General features: G+C 54.9%; 1 protein-coding gene across 2 annotated transcripts; it reads right to left on the bottom strand.

The window, feature by feature from the left end:
- Positions 1–158: 158 nt before the first annotated feature.
- Positions 159–19,109, bottom strand: fam184b (family with sequence similarity 184 member B). 2 transcript variants are annotated; one of them, XM_061829658.1, is made up of 19 exons: positions 18,656–19,109; positions 15,367–15,531; positions 13,621–14,238; positions 12,830–12,965; positions 11,406–11,554; positions 10,069–10,614; positions 9,489–9,596; positions 8,258–8,547; positions 7,547–7,691; positions 6,910–7,029; positions 6,196–6,322; positions 5,975–6,105; positions 5,798–5,913; positions 5,079–5,411; positions 4,896–5,013; positions 2,792–2,863; positions 2,602–2,712; positions 1,865–2,139; positions 159–818 (listed from the first exon to the last, which is right to left on the bottom strand). In XM_061829658.1, the coding sequence occupies exons 1-19, from the start codon at positions 18,695–18,697 to the stop codon at positions 746–748; spliced, it is 3,675 nt and encodes a 1,224-aa protein (XP_061685642.1). In that variant the 5' UTR covers positions 18,698–19,109; the 3' UTR covers positions 159–745. The 2 variants fall into 2 exon arrangements, with proteins under 2 accessions (XP_061685642.1, XP_061685641.1); XM_061829657.1 differs by having other exon boundaries at positions 160–818; positions 15,367–15,555.
- Between the last annotated feature and the right edge of the window lie 1,448 nt (positions 19,110–20,557).

Genomic DNA, 20,557 nt, shown 5'->3' with positions numbered 1-20,557 from the left:
CTCTTTGCGCTACACGACAAGGGCAAAGCGTGCAATTGGGAGCGTCGTCGCACGTCCACGATGCTCAAACCGCCTCCAGGTTGTGCTCGATTTGGGGACCGCCACAAACTGTCTGTCTGAACTCGTACATTTAAAAAAAAACAAAAACATCCAGAAGAATCGAGTACAAAAACACAATATTTATTCAAGGTGCTCATTAAGACTATTTGCATCAAAACAAGCTTCATTTTGGTGCAGGAAGTGAGAAATGTTTGTATTAATGAAGATTTTGATTGAACACAGTACATCAAATGCCCGCGCCTCAAACGGAAGTGACATTTGGTCGGCGAAATCGCGAGATTCGCCTTCAGTCGGCGTGTGATCCGATTCGAGCAAAAAAAAGGAAGACTGCTTCAAAAAACAACAACAAAACTAACGGATGGAAACACAAGGGGGAGATCCGGGAGGCCGACGGGAGGTCAGGCATGTGTTTGGAGAAGCACTTTTTGGTTGAGCTTTGAGGCAATGTCGGAGATGGCCTCGCTGGTGACGGGCCCGCATCGACGTACATTTTGGGTCGAGGTCCGCGCCGGCCGGCTCGTTTCACAGAACTGGATTCCATTAACCCGCGCGGCGACCGGGGGACGTCTTCGCACGTCTGACCTTGTGGAAAAACTGGCGGGGCTCCCGCTCGACTGCGTGTACGTGGCGAGAGCGCGCACGTGTAGCGGGAAGCCGTCAAGTGCCGGCCGGCTCGTGTTTGTGCTCAGAAGGAGAAATACTTGGTGAACCACTCCTGTTTCAGACCCTCGGCGCCTCTCTGCTCCAGATAAGGCCCCCTAGAACGCAGACAAACAAACAAAACACAATCTTCCTTTCTTCTGTTTTCAATTGGCGTTCAACAATGAAATACACGATTACATTGCATGCATTGCAATACGTTTCGAAAATGAGCTCAATATCGTTTAAAAGAGCCCCGAGGTCAATAAATAATGAAAGCCAAATCGCAAACAAAAAGAACTGAAATCATTTGAGTTAAAACAGGCCATCTGACGTTCGGGGTGGGCAGTTCCCGCCTTGGCCTCGTAGGGGCGGTGTGGTGCCACGCGTGCAGAGAGCTGTAGTTAAAAAAAAAAATAGGAGCAAAACATTGCGACAAAACGTCGATTTTACTAGTTTTTCGCACAATATACCCATCCGTCCAGCCGTTTTCTTCACTTGCTTCTCCTCACGAGGGTCGCGGAGAGTGCCCGAGCCTATCCCAGCTGTGGACGGGCAGGAGGCGGGCGGGGTACACCCTGAACTGGTCGCCAGCCAATCGCAGGCCACATGGAGACAAACAGCTGCACTCGACGATTTTGCAATGTGGGAGGAAACCGGAGTGCCCAGAGAAAAGCCACACGGGAGGACACGCAACCTCCACACAGGCGGGTCCGGGATCCAACCCGGGACCTGGGAACTGTGAGGCCAACCCTCTACCAGACGCCTGTGAATCACCTGCATGTATTCCAACCCCATCTAATGCTAATTTTCCATCAATTTGTTCGCATGAAGCCGGCCATAAAGATGGAGAAAACAATCTCGTCAGCTTGCGGGACGCTTTTTGTTGCGCATGCTTTCCATTCTTTTTGAATCCAACAAAGTCATCGAGTTATATTTTATGAGTTCCTGCTCGTCGCTGCCTCTGCTCGGCCTTTGAAGCGATCAAAGTTGCACGTTAGGACTCGCCGTCCTCGCTCGAGTCGACGTTTGATCCATTTCTGCCGTCTTTATTTAGCGCGGAAGTTTTTTTTTTCTCCCCAAAGCGAGGTCCGGAACAAAGTCGACCGTCGGAAAAGTTGGCTCCTAAGCGATGCGCGTTCATTTCATCTTTGTCCAAACGTACCTGATTGAGCGCGCCTGCAGGTACGAGGCCGGCGACACGTAGCGAATGGCCGTCTGCGGCGAGGGGCAGACGGGCAGCGGGCCGGTGGGCGCCGGCGTGGGAGGGACGCAGGAGGTCCGGGATCTCGGGGAGCGGGGCAGCGACGGGGGGGACGGGGACGCGTGCTTGTGCGGAAGAGACGAGCTGGAGTAGCGGGGCGACGCCCGGGGCTGCGACGTGGGCTGGTGAGGCAGCGTGGACGAGGACGGGCCGGGGGCGCCCTCAGCGGCCTTCCTCTGCGCACAAAATATCGCACGTCACGATACGTACGGCCGCTTAGGTCATCTTTCTTACGAAAAGAACACCAGATATTGCAAGATGTTACTCATTTGTCTTGTACTCTTCAATATATTCCATATACCCTTCGTGTTGTTGCCACAATTCTTGAGCAATTTCCATCTTTCTCCTGATAATCATCATCATTTGTACACTTTCTGCTGACTGCTGTTTTTCTTTTTGCAAGCGTTGCGCAACGCGCCTTGACGTCCGCTTCGTCAGACAGCAACGTGAATGCGGGCGAATAAAATCGCACTTGCTTGCGGCCCCGGTGAAAAAAAAAAAAAAAAAAAAACAAGCCCAAACAATTGTGCACGGAACCAGCAGTCAAGTGTCCAGACTGGCGAAAACTTGGCTTGCGTCCCACCTTCCCCTCTGGCATTTCCATCAGGACACACACACACACACACACTCACACTCACCCTCGTGGTCGGCGTGACGCTCCCGGGGCGGGGCTTCTTCTCACAGATCCTGAGGCCGCCGTCGTCCCCGACAACAGGGGGGGGGTGGACTTGCAGCTGATGCCGTTCTTCCTGGAGGGCAGAAGGACAATCAAGGAGGCGTCTGTTCACTCTCGCCGTTGCCGACCGGAATCGTTCGGCGCTCGCTTGCCTCATTGCGGACGACTCGCCCAAAATAGCCGTTGCCGTGCCGAAACCCGCACAGATGTCGTCGTCGTAAGAGCTGGAAGTAAGTCACGCGCTTGCGAGACGCAAGTCCTTGTGGGACTTGAGTCGAGTCGCCGCTAAATCTCAAGCGAGTCGAGTCAGTTCGCCACAAAATCTCAAGCGAGTCGAGTTGCCGCAAAATCTCTAGCAAGTCAAATCGCCACAAAATCTCCAGGGAGTCGAGTCGAGTTGCTGCAAAACCTGAAGGGAGTCGAGTTGAAGCAAAATTCAAGGGAGTCGGGTCGAGTTGCCGCAAAATCTCAAAGGAGTCGAGTCGAGTTGCTGCAAAATCTGAAGGGAGTCAAGTTGAAGCAAAATTCAAGGGAGTCGGGTCGAGTGGCCGCAAAATCTCAAGTGAGTCGTGTCGCTGCAAAATCTCTAGCAAGTCAAATCGCCACAAAATCTCCAGGGAGTCGAGTCGAGTTGCTGCAAAATCTGAAGGGAGTCGAGTTGAAGCAAAATTCAAGGGAGTCGGGTCGAGTTGCCGCAAAATCTCAAAGGAGTCGAGTCGAGTTGCTGCAAAACCTGAAGGGAGTCGAGTTGAAGCAAAATTCAAGGGAGTCGGGTCGAGTTGCCGCAAAATCTCAAAGGAGTCGAGTCGAGTTGCTGCAAAATCTGAAGGGAGTCAAGTTGAAGCAAAATTCAAGGGAGTCGAGTCGAGTCGCCGCAAAATCTCAAGCAAGTCGAATCAGTTCGCCACAAAATCTCAAGCGAGTCGAGTTGCCGCAAAATCTCTAGCAAGTCAAATCGCCACAAAATCTCGAGGGAGTCGAGTCGAGTTGCTGCAAAATCTGAAGGGAGTCGAGTTGAAGCAAAATTCAAGGGAGTCGAGTCAAGTGGCCGCAAAATCTCAAGTGAGTCGTGTCGCTGCAAAATCTCTAGCAAGTCAAATCGCCACAAAATCTCAAGGGAGTCGAGTCGAGTTGCTGCAAAATCTGAAGGGAGTCGAGTTGAAGCAAAATTCAAGGGAGTCGAGTCAAGTCGCCGCAAAATCTCAAAGGAGTCGAGTCGAGTTGCTGCAAAACCTGAAGGGAGTCGAGTTGAAGCAAAATTCAAGGGAGTCGGGTCGAGTTGCCGCAAAATCTCAAAGGAGTCGAGTCGAGTTGCTGCAAAATCTGAAGGGAGTCAAGTTGAAGCAAAATTCAAGGGAGTCGAGTCGAGTCGCCGCAAAATCTCAAGCAAGTCGAATCAGTTCGCCACAAAATCTCAAGCGAGTCGAGTTGCCGCAAAATCTCTAGCAAGTCAAATCGCCACAAAATCTCGAGGGAGTCGAGTCGAGTTGCTGCAAAACCTGAAGGGAGTCAAGTTGAAGCAAAATTCAAGGGAGTCAAGTCAAGTGGCCGCAAAATCTCAAGTGAGTCGTGTCGCTGCAAAATCTCTAGCAAGTCAAATCGCCACAAAATCTCAAGGGAGTCGAGTCGAGTTGCTGCAAAATCTGAAGGGAGTCGAGTTGAAGCAAAATTCAAGGGAGTCGAGTCAAGTCGCCGCAAAATCTCAAAGGAGTCGAGTCGAGTCGCCGCAAAATCTCACGCGAGTCGAGTCGCTGCAAAATCTCAAGCAAGTCAAGTCGAGTTGCCGCAAAATCTCAAGTGAGTCGTGTCGCTGCAAAATCTCTAGCAAGTGAAATCGCCGCAAAATCTCAAGGGAGTCGAGTCAAGTCGCCGCAAAATCTCAAAGGAGTCGAGTCGAGTCGCCGCAAAATCTCACGCGAGTCGAGTCGCTGCAAAATCTCAAGCAAGTCGAGTCGAGTTGCCGCAAAATCTCAAGTGAGTCGTGTCGCTGCAAAATCTCTAGCAAGTCAAGTCGCCGCAAAATCTCAAAGGAGTCGAGTCGAGTCGAGTCGCCGCAAAATCTCTAGCTGCGTTGTTTCCATGAGCCAAAAGAGAATCCACGCGTGGATTTTGCCCCAGCTGATTCAGGCCGGTCCGCTTGACTCTCTGAGCGAACGTAAGCAGAGACGCCGGACTCGCGGGGACTCGGACAATCGTCCCGGAAGGAACTCGGCGCCGGCGAAAGCGGCCATCGGGCGATCCGACAACGGGGCGTACCACCAATCGTTTGATGAGCTGCTCTCGTTCCGTCAGCCTCTCCTGCAGCTTCCCCAGCTGGAGTCGGCGGTCCCAGCGGGGGTCCCTCCTCCTGCAGCGCTCCTCGCGCTCCCGCAACCTGAGGCGGGCGTCACGTCATCACGGCGGTCGGGAGCGCCGGGCGCGGGCGGCGGCGCCACTTACTCGTTCTCCAGGGCCACGATGCGAGCCTGGAGCTGCATCTGAGCGCCGCCGTATTCCGACAGCAAATTCTGAATCTCCCGCTTGTGCTCCTTCCTGATGTCCTCCAGCTCCTTTGTCCTCCTCCTCTCTTCCTCTTCCTCCTCCTGGTCGTCGTCTTCCTTCTTCTCCTCCCAGAGTTTGTGCGACTCTTCCAGCGTCTCCATCTCCACCCGCAGTTTCTCCACCTCCTCCTTCAGGCGCATCGCTTCGTCTTCCAGATGGACGTCGCCGGTCTTTTGCAAATCCGGGCCCGCTTCTTCTTTTGCTTCCAGCTTGGGCGTCGCCTGAATGGACCTGCGAGGAGAGAAACGACGCAGTCGGCGTTCAGACCAGGTGCGTCAGGTGACCGACGGCGCGCGGCTTCTAAAAGGCGGCGACGGGCGACTCGGCGAACGCGACGCGCTTAAACGTTAGCCGCGACTTGCGCAAACGAAACGGCTTCGGCGCTCGTGGGCGCTCTGCTACTTGTAATCTCGATTCAGGGAGCGTCGGCGTGCATTCGGACAACTGAAATCAGTCGGCCGTTGAAAATCGCTGCGCAATCGGCGCAAGGGGAAGTACGCACAACGTTGCTGACTGTTTCTCCTTTTTGGAACTTGTACCGTGCGTAGTATTCCGTGACGGTGACGGACGGGGATGTGTTCAACTCCGTGCGAGTGGCTCCAAAAGTTTCGCCTTACTTGTCGTGCAATCGCTTCTTGAGCGCAGCGTTCTCCCTCTGAAGCTCCAGCATGGCGCAGCGACTCTCGTCCAGCTGCCGCTCAAACACTTGGTTCTGGTTCTGCTGCTTCAGGTCCTGAAAGCAACGACCCACCCGCCCGTTTATCGAGGCGGGAAGGCGGGAAGGAGCGCCTCACCTGCTGCAGCGCCATCATCTGCGTGTGCGCTTGCAGTTGGTTCTGAAGGTCTTCAATCTGCTGCATGTGTCTCTGGGTGGTCTGCCTGGTCCACTCCGTGTGCTGCTGGGTCAACTCGGCGCGCTGCTTATCTGAGGCCGGTAGCGAGAAAAGAAGAGCACGGATCCGCTCATCCGACCACGGCATCGAGAGCGTCCCGTGGGAGCGGCGCGGCGCCTTACCTAACTCCAGGCGGTGCACGGTCTGCAGTCTGTTCCTCTCGGACAGCGCGTCGTCTCTGGCTTGTCTCTCCAGCGCTTGCAGCTGGGCGGCGTGGTTGTGGCGCTCCTCGGCCAAACTTTGGGGCTCCTCCGACACGCAAGAATCCTTTTCACCGCCCGCGCGCAAACAACGCGCACCTTTGGCTCGGCGTCGCGCCCACCCGACGATTGCGCAATTTCGATTGGAAAAAGCACCTTTGCTCGTCGATCCGCGCCGGATGACAAGTACGACGAGGAAAAGCTCTTGAACGAGATGGCCGCGTCTGCCTCACGGTTGCGAGGTCAAATCCGGCCTGGCCTGTGCGCACTTTCCCCAACAAATTGCCCGTGAGTGAGTGAGTGCCAATGGTAGTTTGTTTGCACGTGGCCAGTCGAGGTTGTTGTGCTCCGGATTTTTTTGAAAGCCCTGACCTAACGTAAAAAAAAAAAAAAAAACCTCACATACTCGCTCCTCCGTTTGACTTTGGTGCCAAGGAAGTGAGGAGGTGCACTTGGACAAAAGTAGGTCTTTGACACCACCTCCGTCAGCGATGGGAGCATAAATGGATGCCGATTCCGATTGGATTGTTGTCGTTTGGTCACCATCTCCCGAGAATTGTGAGCCATTTTTGTACGCGGCGTGAAATATTTTTCCCCGGCCCGACGCGCAATCTGAAGTTGTGCGCGCGCGAGTACCTGCAGCAGCTCCCGCAGCTTCGTGTTCATCTCCTTGGTGTCCTCCACCTCCTTCCTCAGCTTGCCCATCTCGAGGTCGCCGCGGGAATCGGCTTCGGCTTCCTCCTTCTTCGACTCGGTCTGCGGTTGCAAAAGAAAAAAAGGAAATGAGGCCCGGCCGTCCAGAGAATACAGAAAATGGGCAAAAAATGTTGATTTTGCTGCCATCGACGGGCTACTGAAACGAGATCAGCGAGAACAACGCGCTCGGCAACGTGTTTTTCTGACCGTGTGAGCGAGGAAAGAATTTTCTGTCAGTTGGGGGGAAAATCAAGAGTAAATAAAGTCCGTCCAAAGGGATGAGGACCAGGCTTAGGGTTAACTCATAATGGGAAAGTCATAATGCGTTTGTCCAGCCGTGCAACATCTTTCAGGGCGTGGAAAACCCAAAAAATTGTTGGCAGGAATGAAAACGATTTCCACCACCTGCCGGATTCCTAAATGGGCGGCCATGACAATGTGAGAAATCACAAATATGAACCGGTAAAATCCATCATTTGTTACAGTATTTTGAATTGGTCGGCACCGGTCCCGGTTTTGGCGGACTGGACGCCCCCCCCCCCCCCAACCCCCCCGGCGGGGCCGACGCGGGGCTCACCTGCAGCTGATCCAGTTGAGCGGTCAGTTTCGCCATCCTCGCGTGCAACTCGGCCTCGCGTTGGCGCCACCTCTGCTCGCTCTCGGCCACGGCGGCGTTCATCTCGATCCGGAACTCGGCCCTGAGGGCGTCCTCGCACTCCGCTCTGTGTGTGTGTGTGTGTGTGTGTGTGGTGGGGGGGGGGGGGGGGGTGCAGAGGTCAAATTTCCGAGTGGAACTTTTGCTCTTTTCCATCTCCAGCGCTGACCGTCCGATTTTCTCGGAAGAACGATTAGCACGTCACAAACGCGTTTTGCAGATGGAGGTTCGATTTGGCACCTTCTTAACTTCCATCTTTCATTTTTGGGAGGAGTTCCCCCTCCGTCCCCAAATTTTGACGATTACGATGATTTTTGGTTTGTTGCATTTGCCTTGAGTGGCGTAACTTTCGATTTGTGAGTTTGTGGCGCTCGTGCTGGGGCGGTTCCCCCTTGCCGAACGCAAGCGACTCAAATTGGGATTCGGGCTTTTCCGTCTTTTCCTTGCTTTCAAGTAAGCCCGACAACACGCTTAGAAGCCGTTTGACAAAGGGATTTTTTTTCCCCTTTGCTTCGTGACTGCGTTATTCCAATAATCGCAGTCAGAAAGGAATCAAAAGAGGTCAAGTGGTCCAAATCTGAAATGGATGCTCATTTCTGCTTCCACTTTTTTTTTTTTTTTTTCGCGTACTACCTGACGCGTTCATCCGCGGCGCGCCGGCCGCCCTCCAGAATGTTCCTCTCGGCGTCGAGCCGACTCAGTTCCAGAAGCTTCTCCTCCGGCCGGTGTCTGTCGGCGACGTCGCTCTGCTGTCTCGTTCGCTGCTCCTCCGCCTCATCCTGCAGGCGAGTCAAGCGGCTTTGGGCCCGCTGCAGGTCCTGGCGCAGGCGCCAACATTGCGCTCCGCACGGGGCCGACGTCTCCTCCGCCGCCGCTCGGTCCTTCTCCCCTTGATGCTGCGTGGCCGTCTTCAGACGAAAGATCTGCACGCACGAGCGGTCCGGCTGCCGATGAGCCGCTCGTCCGAACCCGCTCGATCGGCGTACGTTCCGCATTCGATAATATTTTCCACATCGTGGCGACCCTCCCTCACACTTTCAACGCATTTTCCGAGCACAAACAGGCAAAGGAAATACTGCGTGGACGGCAATGAGTGTGCCTTTAAGAGGCGGGGCGTCAACGAGGCTGCTTGCGAGGGCGTTACAAGAAGTAGACTGTAAAAAGCCATTCCAAAAAAAAAAAACTGCTTTAAGAAACACGCCGACTGCGCTCTAGCTTGGAAGCAGACGAGTGGGCAGGAAGTAGAAAAATGACATTGTACGGCTTCATTTTTCTGCCTTGTGTACAACCGACTGGAGTCTCTGGAGTCAAGCGGGACGTGAAACCACCGACCGACGCGGTTCTTTTGTCCCTTGGCCGGTTCTGAAGAGCGAGCCGTCGACGGCGGCACTACTTAACATGTTCGGCGCCCTCCAGTAGGAATTCTTGACCTAACCAGCGAGGGCGCTTTCAAGTGACTGCCAGCCAAAGTCACACAGTCTCCAACAGAACCCCGCAGAGGGACTAAAATGGGGTGCAATGCATGCGGTGGGCGGGGCTAAACGGGCTCATTTCACAAGGATTCCTTTTGACAAAAGTACGTCGCAGGCATTATTACGCACGTTATCATTATTGATTCAAGCAAAAATCTCCGAGCTCGAACGATAGCTGCTTTTTTTTAAAATACGCAAGACCGAATGTGCTCCTGGGCCGAGCCGAACCGAACCGCCCGCCGGTTTCAACTCCAAAGAGGATTGACGTGAGCTGACGAGCGTGCGGCCCAATAGATTTTCCCTCAGGTCGACCGGGTGAGACGACTTCAGAGGTGACCTTTGACCTGCCACGGTCGAAAAAAAAAAAAAATCAAACGGGGTGACGACTTTACCTCGTTGTCGGCATCTTTGAGTTTGAGCTCCAGTTCTTGTCGGTCTCTCTCCAGCCTGTCGTGAAGTTCCCCATTTTTGCGTCTCTCCTCTTCGAGATGCCCACAAACCTTCAACCAGAACCAGAAAAAAAAAAAAAAAAAAAGATTTGCCCGTTTTGCACGGCGTCCGTTGTGCCGACTTGGGGCGAGATGCGGGTTCGGACCTACGGACAATTTCGAGTCTAGCGCGCATGTTTTTGGAACGTGGGAGGGAACTCCACACGGGCGAGGCCGGACCTGAAGCCGCAACCTGATGCGGATGTGCTCGCCGATCGTCCGCCACCCACGAGGCGCCGCCCGCTTTGGGCTCGACGTTCATTTAACTCTGAAGTCCGCCAGGGCCGCGGCCTGCCTGCGAACCCCGTGAGGATAAGCGTCTCGGACCCCCGACGAGAACGTCTCTGCGGCCTCGTCCAATCATCAGCGGGCCGCATCCAACCCGCCTCCCCCTTTGATCCGATACCCGACACGACGCAAGGTGCTGCGTTCTTCTTTTTCGTTTGTTTGTTTTCGATCGTATCAACGTTCGGCGGCCTCTGACCTCTCGGTTGGTCGTCTTCTCCGAGTCGAGAGCTTCCCGGACGGCGTGCAGCTCGGCGGCGTGCCTGCGCATGACCTCCTCGATGGCCTTCCGCACCTGCTCCTTGAGCCGCCTCCTGTCCTCCTCGGCCTTCTCCGCCAGCCTCCTCTTCTCCTCGTCCAGCTTGTGCCGCAGAGCCGCCTTCTGCGCCTCCACCTGCTCGAAGTTCTTGTCCAACTGGGCCCGGACGCGGACCCGCTCCACCTCCAGCTCCTTGCGGAGACGCTGCGCCTCCTCCTCCGTTTCCCTCCTCACGCGTTCCCCGATGGCGTCGGCCTCGCGACGCAGCGCCTCCTTCTCCTCGTCTCGCTCCCGCCGCAGTCGGTTTCTCTCCTTGTCCGAGTGGCTTTTTTCTTGCTCTCTTTCCTTCTGCAGGTTCTCTCGCTCCTTGTCCAGCTCCCTCCGCAGCTTGTCGCGCTCCTCGTCAGCGTGTTTCTGGATGCGCCGCAGCTCTTCGGTCTGGGCCCTCACCATCTCAGAACGCAGACTGGACAGGGCCTCGGCGTGCTGAAAAACACCCGCCGGGCGCCTCGTCGGCAAAAGCTTTCCAAATTGCCGTCGAGCGCCATCGAGAATTCCGCCTTTACGGAGATGGAGTCGTCGTACGTTTAGGAGGCGTTTGCGCTGCGATTTATCTTTTTGTGTGTGTGTGTGTGTGTGTGTGTGTGTCGGGGGTTGGGGGTCGGTCCAACAACGTTTCAATCACGTTTTGGTGAAAAGGCAGATTTAAAAGTAAAAATTCAATGCAACAAAATCATCCTTTTCCACTCGTGTACTTGTGCGTCTTTGCCTGGAATATTCCATTGACCGTGCGGTTATGGCGCCATCGCTAACTCAGAGGAATTCAAAGCTTCTGCAATACAATAATAGTTTTTGGGCAAAGCCATTTGCCTTTGGCAACAGAGTTTGAACCTGGAGGCACACTAATTCCCCGCGACTCATAAAAGTACGTCAAACATTTTCCCTATTTTTGGGTTTTTTTGACATGAACTTTGTCCTGTATTAGACTTTTTAGGCCACAAAAAAAACCTTGTTAAACAATCATTTGGATAATATAGACGCATATGGGCCCCTCCTCCATTTTCCAACGTTTGCTGTTCAGGGTTGGGGCTTCTTATCCTTTGCATAAACCTACGATTACTATACAATAACAAAAAAAGATGAACCTTTTGCCTTTGTGAAGCAGATGTAGTTGAGGCGTGTACTTGACTTCCTGCGTGAGCGTGAACGTGTGGCCGCCATGAACTTTCGATCAGCCGGCCTGTCTTAAGTCGCCAGGGCGGAGGCGCGTCCGTTACCTGGCGGATCTGCCGCGCGTGGTCGCTGTTCCTTCCGCTGTTTTGGAGCTCCAACTCTCGGTTCCTGCTCTGGAGACGACTCAGCTGACTCTTCAGGTCTTCGACGTCGTCGCACGCGCACGCCTTGCAGCCCGCGTTCAGCAGTTCTTCTAAAACGCATCGAGAATCCGCGCAAGTCACACGCAGAAAAAAAAAAGCCCTTCTCAAGTCGACCGGTCGAGTACGGTCGACTTGAAAAGTCGTGCGTGTCTTTTCGAAGTGTGTTCAGGCCGTACCAACCTTTAGCATCTGTGTAAAAAAAAAAAAAGGGCATTTTATTTTGTAGAGGGACGATAGTTTGCGGTTGAGGTGAAGCTTTTGGCCCCTGGAAAATGTTCAAAGTCGCCTGACAGTATGATGACTAGTCCCACAGGATACACGAAGCATCGACTGGCCTGTACTTTGAGGACCAGCAACAAAGTCCTGCTCTAAAGCTCTTTTCTCTCATTCCCATGTCAGGGCTCAGTTGTTGAGCAACTGCCTTATTCAGTCAGCATATTTGTGCTTGAGATTTCTTCAAATGTTTGTACTTGGTTTTGTCTCTCCTCCGTCCATCCCTTTCCTGACTCTTCTGTCTGTCACCTTCCGCCGGCTGTCGGCCGTTCCCGTTTCTTCACTTCCTTACCACGCTCAGCATCGCTCCGGATTGCGACCCGCCCCCCGAGTATTTGAAGTCGTCCACCCTCGCCATCTCTTCCCCCTTCCGCACACGTTTTCTGTTTGTCTTCATTTCTCTCCTTACCAGTGCGTGCCTCCATCTTTCTAATTGTTCCTCCACCTGCACGTCACAATGTCATCGGTGTAAATCCCGCTCCACGGGAATTAAAGTCTGACCTCGTTGAGGGCAGGCACATAATGCCGCGAAATAAATATTTGCCAATATGAGTTTTCTGACAACAACTCGCTTGTTTCAGAAACATTTTGTGTGTTTGCGAATGCTGAGGCAAATATTTTGACAGTATAAACCCCCCCCCCCCCCCCCCATCCAGTCCGTTTTGTCTGACAAGCCTCCCGTTCAGTTGACGGAGGCCTGAAGCGCTGCCGCCGTGAGCGCCGGGAATGTATTTTAAACGACGTCTTGGCGAGAAGCACAAAGTTGTCACCATTTATTTGCTTTAGCGGGCCACAGAAAAAGATCGGGCAGGCCGGATCCGCCCCCCCGGGCTTTTGAGTCTGACACCGACGCTGGTGTAAGTGGTCCTTAAACCTTTATTGAACCGTGTGCTGAGCTTTTCCCAACTTGAATTTCTTTCCTCGGACGTCAGCTTTAGCTTGACAAATGGAGGTTCTGCTCCTCCGGTCAGTGTCGGTGTCAATAAATGCGATTTGGGAGCTTTCTTAAGGACCGAGACGCGTGTCAAATGTGCAAAAGTGCGGCGAAGTACCTGCTCGGCTCTGCAGCTCGTCTTCCTGCAGCAGGAGCCTCTCTTTGGCCACGGCCAGCTCCTCCTCCGCCCGTTTGGCCGAGGCCTCGGCTTCGGACGCGCGTTTCCGGTCCGCTTCCAGCTCTTCCTCCAGGTTCTGGAAACGGGAAGACGGCGTGCGGAGTGTCAATCCGGGACTTTGACCAACGTGAGCGTTTCTACTTTCGCCGGAGGACTTCAGCTGCGCCCTCGCTTCGGCGGGGGTTGGAAACGCTGGCCTCGGCGGCGGCGGCGCGTTCTTTCTACTCGATCTCGTGCGAGCCGCTCGTCGGGACGTCGCCGACGGCGGAAAGAGCGATCGGCCATGGCGGCCTGTGGTCAGACGGGCAAGTTCTACCGTGGACGTCAGGCGACGGTCGTTAGCAGGCAACACACAGGTGAACATTTGTTCGAATTTGCCAAAATGGTGTCTCGATGTGGATGAGGCTAGTTATTCTGGATCGGGGGTGTCAAACCCGTGGCCCAGGGCTGACTGAGGCCTGCTCTTCGACATTCAGCTGCCGGCAGGGCTAGTTAACGATCCGGACCGAAATTGGAACTCGAGGCGCTGCACTTTTTTGGGTACACCCGGACGACCATTCTGACGAGGAAGCTGTATCGCGAGTTTCCGGCTCATATTTGATTGTTTGCTCGGAAACGAATGATTGATTTTCCCTTTGATGCTGGAAAAAGGGGGGGGAGGGGGGGGCATTAGCCTTTCTGCAAAGTGAGTGACCCCCCCCCCCCCCACACACACACGCGAATGCTCGTACCTGAATCCGTTCCTGCAGTTTGAGCGCGTTGCGCTTGCGCTCGGCCTGCCTCTCCAGATGACTTTCCACCTCGGCCTCGGCTTTCTTCACTCGTTCCTTGAGAGCGCTGTGCATTCCTTTCTTCTCCTCGTCCTCCCTCTGCTCCCGCCTGCGCTGCTCCTCCCGCCATTCGGCCTCCATCTCCTTCCTCATTTCTTCTTTCTCGTCTCGGAGCCGCCGCTCCCAGCGCTCTCTTTCCTCGTCGGCCGCTCGCCTTTGCGCCTCCTCCCTTCGATCCGTTTCCTCCTTCATCACGTTCACCTCCTCCCGAAGCTTTTTCACGCTCTCCGACTCCTCATCTTCAGCCTTCTGCCGCGTCTCCTTCTTCTCGTCGTCGCGAAGCGACCGCCCGGCGGGCTCGCGTCCGTCGCTCAGATCTCGGACGGTCTCCTCGGCCCGTTCCAGTTCTTTGCCCAGTCGCAGGTTTTCCTCCCGAGCGGCGTCGATCCGGGACTCGGCCTCTCGGAGCTCCTCCCGGGCGAAGCGGAGCCTCTCCTCGAAATCCCGTCTCAGTTCGGCTTCAGTTTCGCGTCCCCTCTCCTCCGACTGCATGCGGAAGAACTCAAAGTCGGCTTGTACCTGGAGACGCAGGTGGCGAGACGTTGGACGCGGCGCCGTCTAAGGAGAGCCGCGAAAGTTCAGCCTGAATTACGGATGGCCACGGTAATAGGGATTGAGCGTTAACGCTTCTTTCGATTGAGCGTCGATTAATCGGGTTTCGAGAAATTTGCGCAGGTGCCGTTGGGCCACGACGGCATTGAAACAGGAGTTCAGAGCACCAACAATGAAAGCTACAAGAATACAAAAACCTTCACTTGGTCATGCTGGAGGTTCTCTTCGCGGTTTGACGCCAGGTGGTCTTACGGCTTCAGCGCGATAAATGACAAGAAATATACATCCTGCATTCTAGTTTACATAGCTAAAGAAATCCTTATTGGCCAAATTTGGAGAGGAAGTGCCTGCCTGAGGCTTCGTTCAGCCTCAGTCTCCACGTTCCACTTTCCAAGGAAAAATTGGAAACTGGAGGCTTTCTTTCGTCATCTTATCCCAATAAGTAGAATTGAAATGGCAGATTCTTTTGATCAAGTTGTTGCTCTCGTTCGTGTTGCCAAATGTTTTTTTTTTTGTTTTTTTTTGCAACGTCCTCCTTTTCACACAGTTTTTCTATAAATAGGCTTCAGATCAGCTTGCAGTGGTCACTTTTAAAAATGAAAACTTTTTTCTTTCCTGCTAAAATTGAACGTCTTGAATCCCTGCAACCGTTTCAGTGGCTGCTCGGCCGCGAAAGGACCTCCGTCAATCATCTGAAAAGTGTTCCCCCCCCCCCCCCACACAGCAGAACGACGTGCACGAGCAGGCAATGAAGAGAACCCATGTTGCAAAAGTACATGATATAAAAGCCAGAGATATCCCCCCCCCCCGCTTTGAGTCATTAATGCATGGGGGGGGGGGGGGGATGGATACACACCCAGCGCCTCTGACGAATGGCACTCAAGTCTTAGATATGATTGACGAGTACGTTTTAGTGAGGCGCATTATGCAAATTGCACCCGCCGAACGGGCTAAGCGAGCGCCGCGCCGCTTACAGCGAAGTTCGGGAACCGGAACGCGAGCACCAGAATCGCACGGCAAAGCGGCGGGCGCGACCTCGTTCGCCGGCTCGGCCTCGTTGTCGCGGGACGGCGGCGGCCGACCGGTTCCTCGCACCTGCGCTCCGACCCGCTGCTGCTCGTCCAGAGACTCCTGCAGCTGGAGGAGTCGCGTCCTCAGCGCCGAGCCGTCCTCCTCTTGACACGTCTCCGTCAGGATGCGGCGCAGCTCCTTGCCGTGGTCCTCGTTCAAGGCCTGCAGGGCCGCCTCCTGCTCCTCGTTCTTCATGTTGAGGGAATAAATCACCTGGAGCGGATCAGCAACGCACAGCGGAACACCGGTGACCGCTCCCCTTTGCGTCACTCAATTTCCAGTCAAACTCGGCACACTCGCGTCACTTTCAAAAGCCCCAAAACGTGACGTCCAGTTGCGACGACGGACGGAAAGTACGCTTCGGCCCCTAGGAACCTTGACCGGCAATATGTCGAGTCGAGGATTGCGCAGAACTGACAGAAGCGCGCGTGGGCCAAGGGAGAAGCCTGAGTCGCTACGGCAACAGAGGATGTCCCGGATCCTAGCAGGAAACCGCCCAAATGGTGTTTTTCTTCTGTGACGCGTTTGGGCTGGCCGCAATTGCAATCATTTGTATTTGCCAAGTATGACCCAAAAATGCACAAGGAATTTTGTCTCGGCGCGACTGAGCCGCTCGTAGCGCGACAGACCTTTTGAGTCTCCCCGGGCGACAAAAGGATTACCGACTACAATTGTGTTTTTTTCGATCCAGACACGCGTTCCGGCCAACTCTATGAATGGCCTGACGTGAGACTTGCGCTCAGCGACTTGTTGGGAGCTTCTCCTCCGGCTTTAGGAATTGAGGAATGTGTCAAAGTGTCAAATCTGAACGAGCACATTTACACCATCTCGAGTTGAGTCTTCAAAGAAGAGTTGACGCTGAATTCAAACGGCTTGACCTCCTTCTACGTGCTTACGTTCGGAAAATGAAGGCCATTCCTTCCGTTTCTGCGGGAAACGCGCAAAACCTGAATGCGTTTTACTTCCGAGAGACGATTTTAGCAGCGGTGGCCGACATCACGCCGGGATCGAAGTACAAAATCTCGAATTGGGCCGATTGGGCATAGGTGAGCGCCGGCGCGGGTTTCGGGATTGGGCCGGTGAACGGCGCCGATACGCCGGCCGCTGATACTTAAAGAAAAGAAAATCTCCTCCTGGCCAGTAGCCGGCGCCGCATGGTGACAGTTACCGTTCATTTTGCAATTTCATGTATTAAAAATACTGGCGTCACCGGTAGCGATGAGCACTGCAGAGTTAATTAAAAAAAAAAAAAAAAAAAAACTGGACCGGACAGCCTGAGTGACGAAATTGGACAAACATTTGCTCCGCAATCAAAGCTACTGCGGGCAGTATTTGCGAGCTGTGTCACGGTGGCGCCACTAAATCTGATGCGTGCGTGTTTGCCGTCTGCGACGGCGTTGACGCGGCCCCCCCACTGGGTGTCAATGTGCGCACGCACGAATTTCCGATGCGCATTTTGCCCTGGCAGTGACAGATGTGACATGTGGCTAAGCTCCCTTCTCACGTTCCCGCCAAGCCAGCCCAACACTTGCGTCCCATCACGTCGGGGCGCCTCCCGCGTTCTAAAGGGAGGGGCGACGCCGAGCGACGGAAAACGGCCACAGGTGTAGAAATAAGATTTTGCGAACTAACGTTTGGACGGGGCGCCGATTTGCAAAGCGGGAGCGCGACAAGCTCTCGAGCGGCGTCGTATGTACTTGTGGAAGCTGCGAGGGCAGAAGAGGTCAAAACTTGGTAGGCGAGAATTCAGAATCTGCAGCTGAGCGTAAAACTGCTGCAAAAAAAGAAGGCGAGGTTCGCACTCGCGTCGCGCTGGCGCCGGCGTGACAAAGAGGGCCACACTTTGACAGTCCGGGGAAGAGCGACAAAATTAGGTCCGCCTGTCAAAACGTCGCCATGAACGCACACCGGAGGGCTGCGGGACTTTGTGCAGGCACGCGCAACCGAAGAAGAAGAAGAAGAAGAAGAAAAAAAAAAAACGTCCCGTGAACATCACCACGGTTGGCGCGACGCACTTTCTGCCCATTGGCCCGTTCCCCCTCGTCGACACACTCTCGGGTTATCTTTAGCGGCGCCCGTTCAAGCAGAGGAAAGTGGGGTGGGGTGGGGTGGGGGCCCGCGATTGGTGGAGCGGAGGAGTTATGAACGGTATAAGGTTACGACCGCTGACCCCATTTCCTGTTGCAATCCACCCCGTAAACAAAGAGCGCAGGTCAGATGCGTGGCAAGGCCTTTTTTGCTTCACGCGGGCGACTTTCCGCTTCCTCCAGCCGCGTGTCCTCAAGCTTTTGCCCGCCGGGCCCAGAAGCGAACGTCCCCAAGCGGTCCAGACACAAGAACTGACCCGTCCGCCCGACGTCTTCGGAGGTGAAGCCCGCCGTTGACTGCATCGTCATCAGTAACGCCGGGCGGGTCGCGCCCTGCTGCCCTCAGCGGGAACGCCCACAGCGCCTCCGAGCGACGGCACGTGCCTTGAAAAGCGTCCCAACATACGGAACGCGCTCTCGGCGGCCAATTTGCTCACGCTGGACACTTTATTAGGTACACTTGCGCCACCTAAAGACATCCAAGAGCGGCCGGTTCCTCTCAAGCCTGTCACGGGCGACTCGGGCGTTCGCCGGCAAGCGTGCAGACAAACGCAACCGACCTGCGTCTTTGCGGGGCCACCAGGAAGGAAAACGCTCAAACTCAGAACCTCGGCGCCGTGAAGCGGAACTGGAAATGCGCCACTTGTGTCCTGGCGTACAACGTTAAGTGTCAAATGAAGAAAACGGGACTGGTCAGAGCCAGCGTCTCACAGTTCTAAGGACCGGCCCCGGCTTTGCGTGGCTTTTCTCCGGGTGCTCCGGTTTCCTGCATCAGACGTGATTGCGAGCGCCGACGGTTGTTTGTTTGCCAGGCGACCGGTCGAGGGTGCGCCCCGCCTCCTGGCCGAAGACGGCTGGGGAAGGCGACCCTCGTGAGGATAGGCGGCTTGGATTTATAATACAGTGTTATTGAATGGAAAAGGTCACTCCTATTTTTTCAAGGCAGGTTTTGGATTTGAAGAGCATCTTGAAACCGATTCGGGTGCAAGTCGGGGGGGGGGGCGTCACGCACGCATTCCGAGTGCCGCGCAAATGCATTCGCGGTCGCCTTTCAACGTCGTAGCGGCGCAAGTGCAGGAGGTCGCAATGCTCTCTCTCTCTCTCTCTCTCTCTCTCTCTCTGTCTTTCCTTCTTGTGTTTTTTTTTTTTTTTTTTTGCTCTTTGGCTAAGCGCCGCGTCCGTCCGTCGCTCGCTCGCTCGCTCGTCGCCCCCCCAGGCCCGCCTACCTTGGTGAGCTGAGCGATCTTCTTGCACATCTTGTTGTGCATGTGGAAGTCGCAGTTCTCGTGGTCGGCGCTCGGGAACTCCGCCGCATTCCCGTTGACGGCGGATCCCGGCCCGGGACTCTAGATCGCTTTCCCGGAGCCCGAAGCCATTTCGACGATCCCAAATGACGCCGCCGTCAACTTGTCATTCCTCCGTCGGCGGGCCCCCTCCCGTCAACGGAAAGCATTCGGGAGGCGATCGATCGATCGGCGCGGAGCCTTCCGGTTGCGGCCCCCGCCCCGACTGCCCTCCGGCCGGCGATCGCGGAGGTCGCGCGCTGCAAGTCCATCGGGGACGCGCTCGGCGCGAGCGAGCCTCCCCCCCCCCGCTCGCCCCCCCTTGTCAGCCGGCCAGCCGCCAGATATCGTAACGTGGCGGGCGGCGGAGGATGCGGGAGGCGGCGGACGGCGAGCACCTGTCTCGGAGGAGGGGGGGGGGGCGCACTGCTGCAGTGCGGCCCCGCCCACCCGACGGTGGGGGTCCGCTCGTGTTGCGCCCGCCCCTACGTGACAAGCAACTGCTCGTCCTCGTCGTTCCGAACCAAACAAAGCTTGACTTGCGTTTGGTCGGCAGAGGTCAAGTTCGAGCTTTGCAGGAAAAACGCGACACGGTCGTTTCCGATTCCGTTGAACGCGATGCAAAAACAAGACGATCAGCTTGATTCCAACTGTGCTTCCCGAATCTTCTCTCACTCTGCGTCGTCGTTAAGATCGCTGAGCCAAGAAAGCAGAAGCAGACGCATCATTATTTTGTCAACTATGTCAGAAACACGAGGAATTTGCTTCCGCTAAGTCGAGGCCGTTCAAACGCCACAAGAGAGAAGAGACAACACAGCAGATCGGCAGTCATCTGCTAAAACCGATACAATGACAGCTGTGTGTGCGCGCATAGATAGACATTTTAACTCCTGGAGGAAGTGTCACAACCGGAACCCGGAGTTGGACTCGGGAAACGCGGAGGCACTTCGGGGAAAAATCTTGATGCAGTCCACGAGAGCAGCGGCGATAACGACGTCGAGGAAGTGCGGGAACGACGCACCGATGGCAACAGTCCGGGAACGCCGTCCTGGCCGCTGGGTCCGATCAGTTCTGCGGGGATGACTGGGGATGACTGATGACTGCAGGTGTGTCAGGAGACCTGGGCAGCCAGAACTGGGACCGGCAGGATCACGACAGGAAGCAGCACTCGTTATGTTTTGGGTTTGTGAAGGAACGCAAGCGGCTGTGTTGCGTTTGGTTCCATCCATTTTCTTTACCACTTATCCTCATGAGGGTCACAGGGAGCGCAGGAGCCTATCCCAGCTGTCAACGGGCAGGAGGCAAAATACACCCACACTAGTCAACAAACAGTCACACTCCCAATCACACCTTGGGGCAATTTAGAGGGTCCCATTAACGTTGCCCGGTGGACACCCACGCAGGCACGCGGAAGAACATGCAAACTCCACACAGGCGGGTTGGTCCGGGATTGAACCCGGGACCTCAGAACTTTACCAGCTGATCCACCGTGCCGTCAACGTTTGGTTCCCATCTTTGAAAATGATGAAAACGCCCGAAAGATTTTGAGCGGCAACGTCACAGGTGCTGGACTTTCCTGTGGCGTATTGAGCACTGCGTGCGTACACAAGGGACATTCAAGACTCAAATAGATTCACTACCACACATGTGAATAAATCATTACAAGCAGTATAAATACATACTGTGTGTGTATTTAGAAAGACCGGTACAACATTCATCAAAGTGTTGCGAAACCTTTTCGGGTTTTCTGTCCGCGTACTTGCCTGCGAGACTCAAATGAGGGCTCAGCGGCGACGCCGTACAGATCGCGCGCCCGTTTTCTCGTTCTCGCGAGACGAGGACGGC

The sequence above is a fragment of the Syngnathoides biaculeatus genome, chromosome 9 (genome assembly GCF_019802595.1).
Source record: "Syngnathoides biaculeatus isolate LvHL_M chromosome 9, ASM1980259v1, whole genome shotgun sequence".
In the NCBI taxonomy this organism is placed as follows: Eukaryota; Metazoa; Chordata; class Actinopteri; order Syngnathiformes; family Syngnathidae; genus Syngnathoides; species Syngnathoides biaculeatus.
This window is presented reverse-complemented; position numbering and strand designations above follow the sequence as displayed.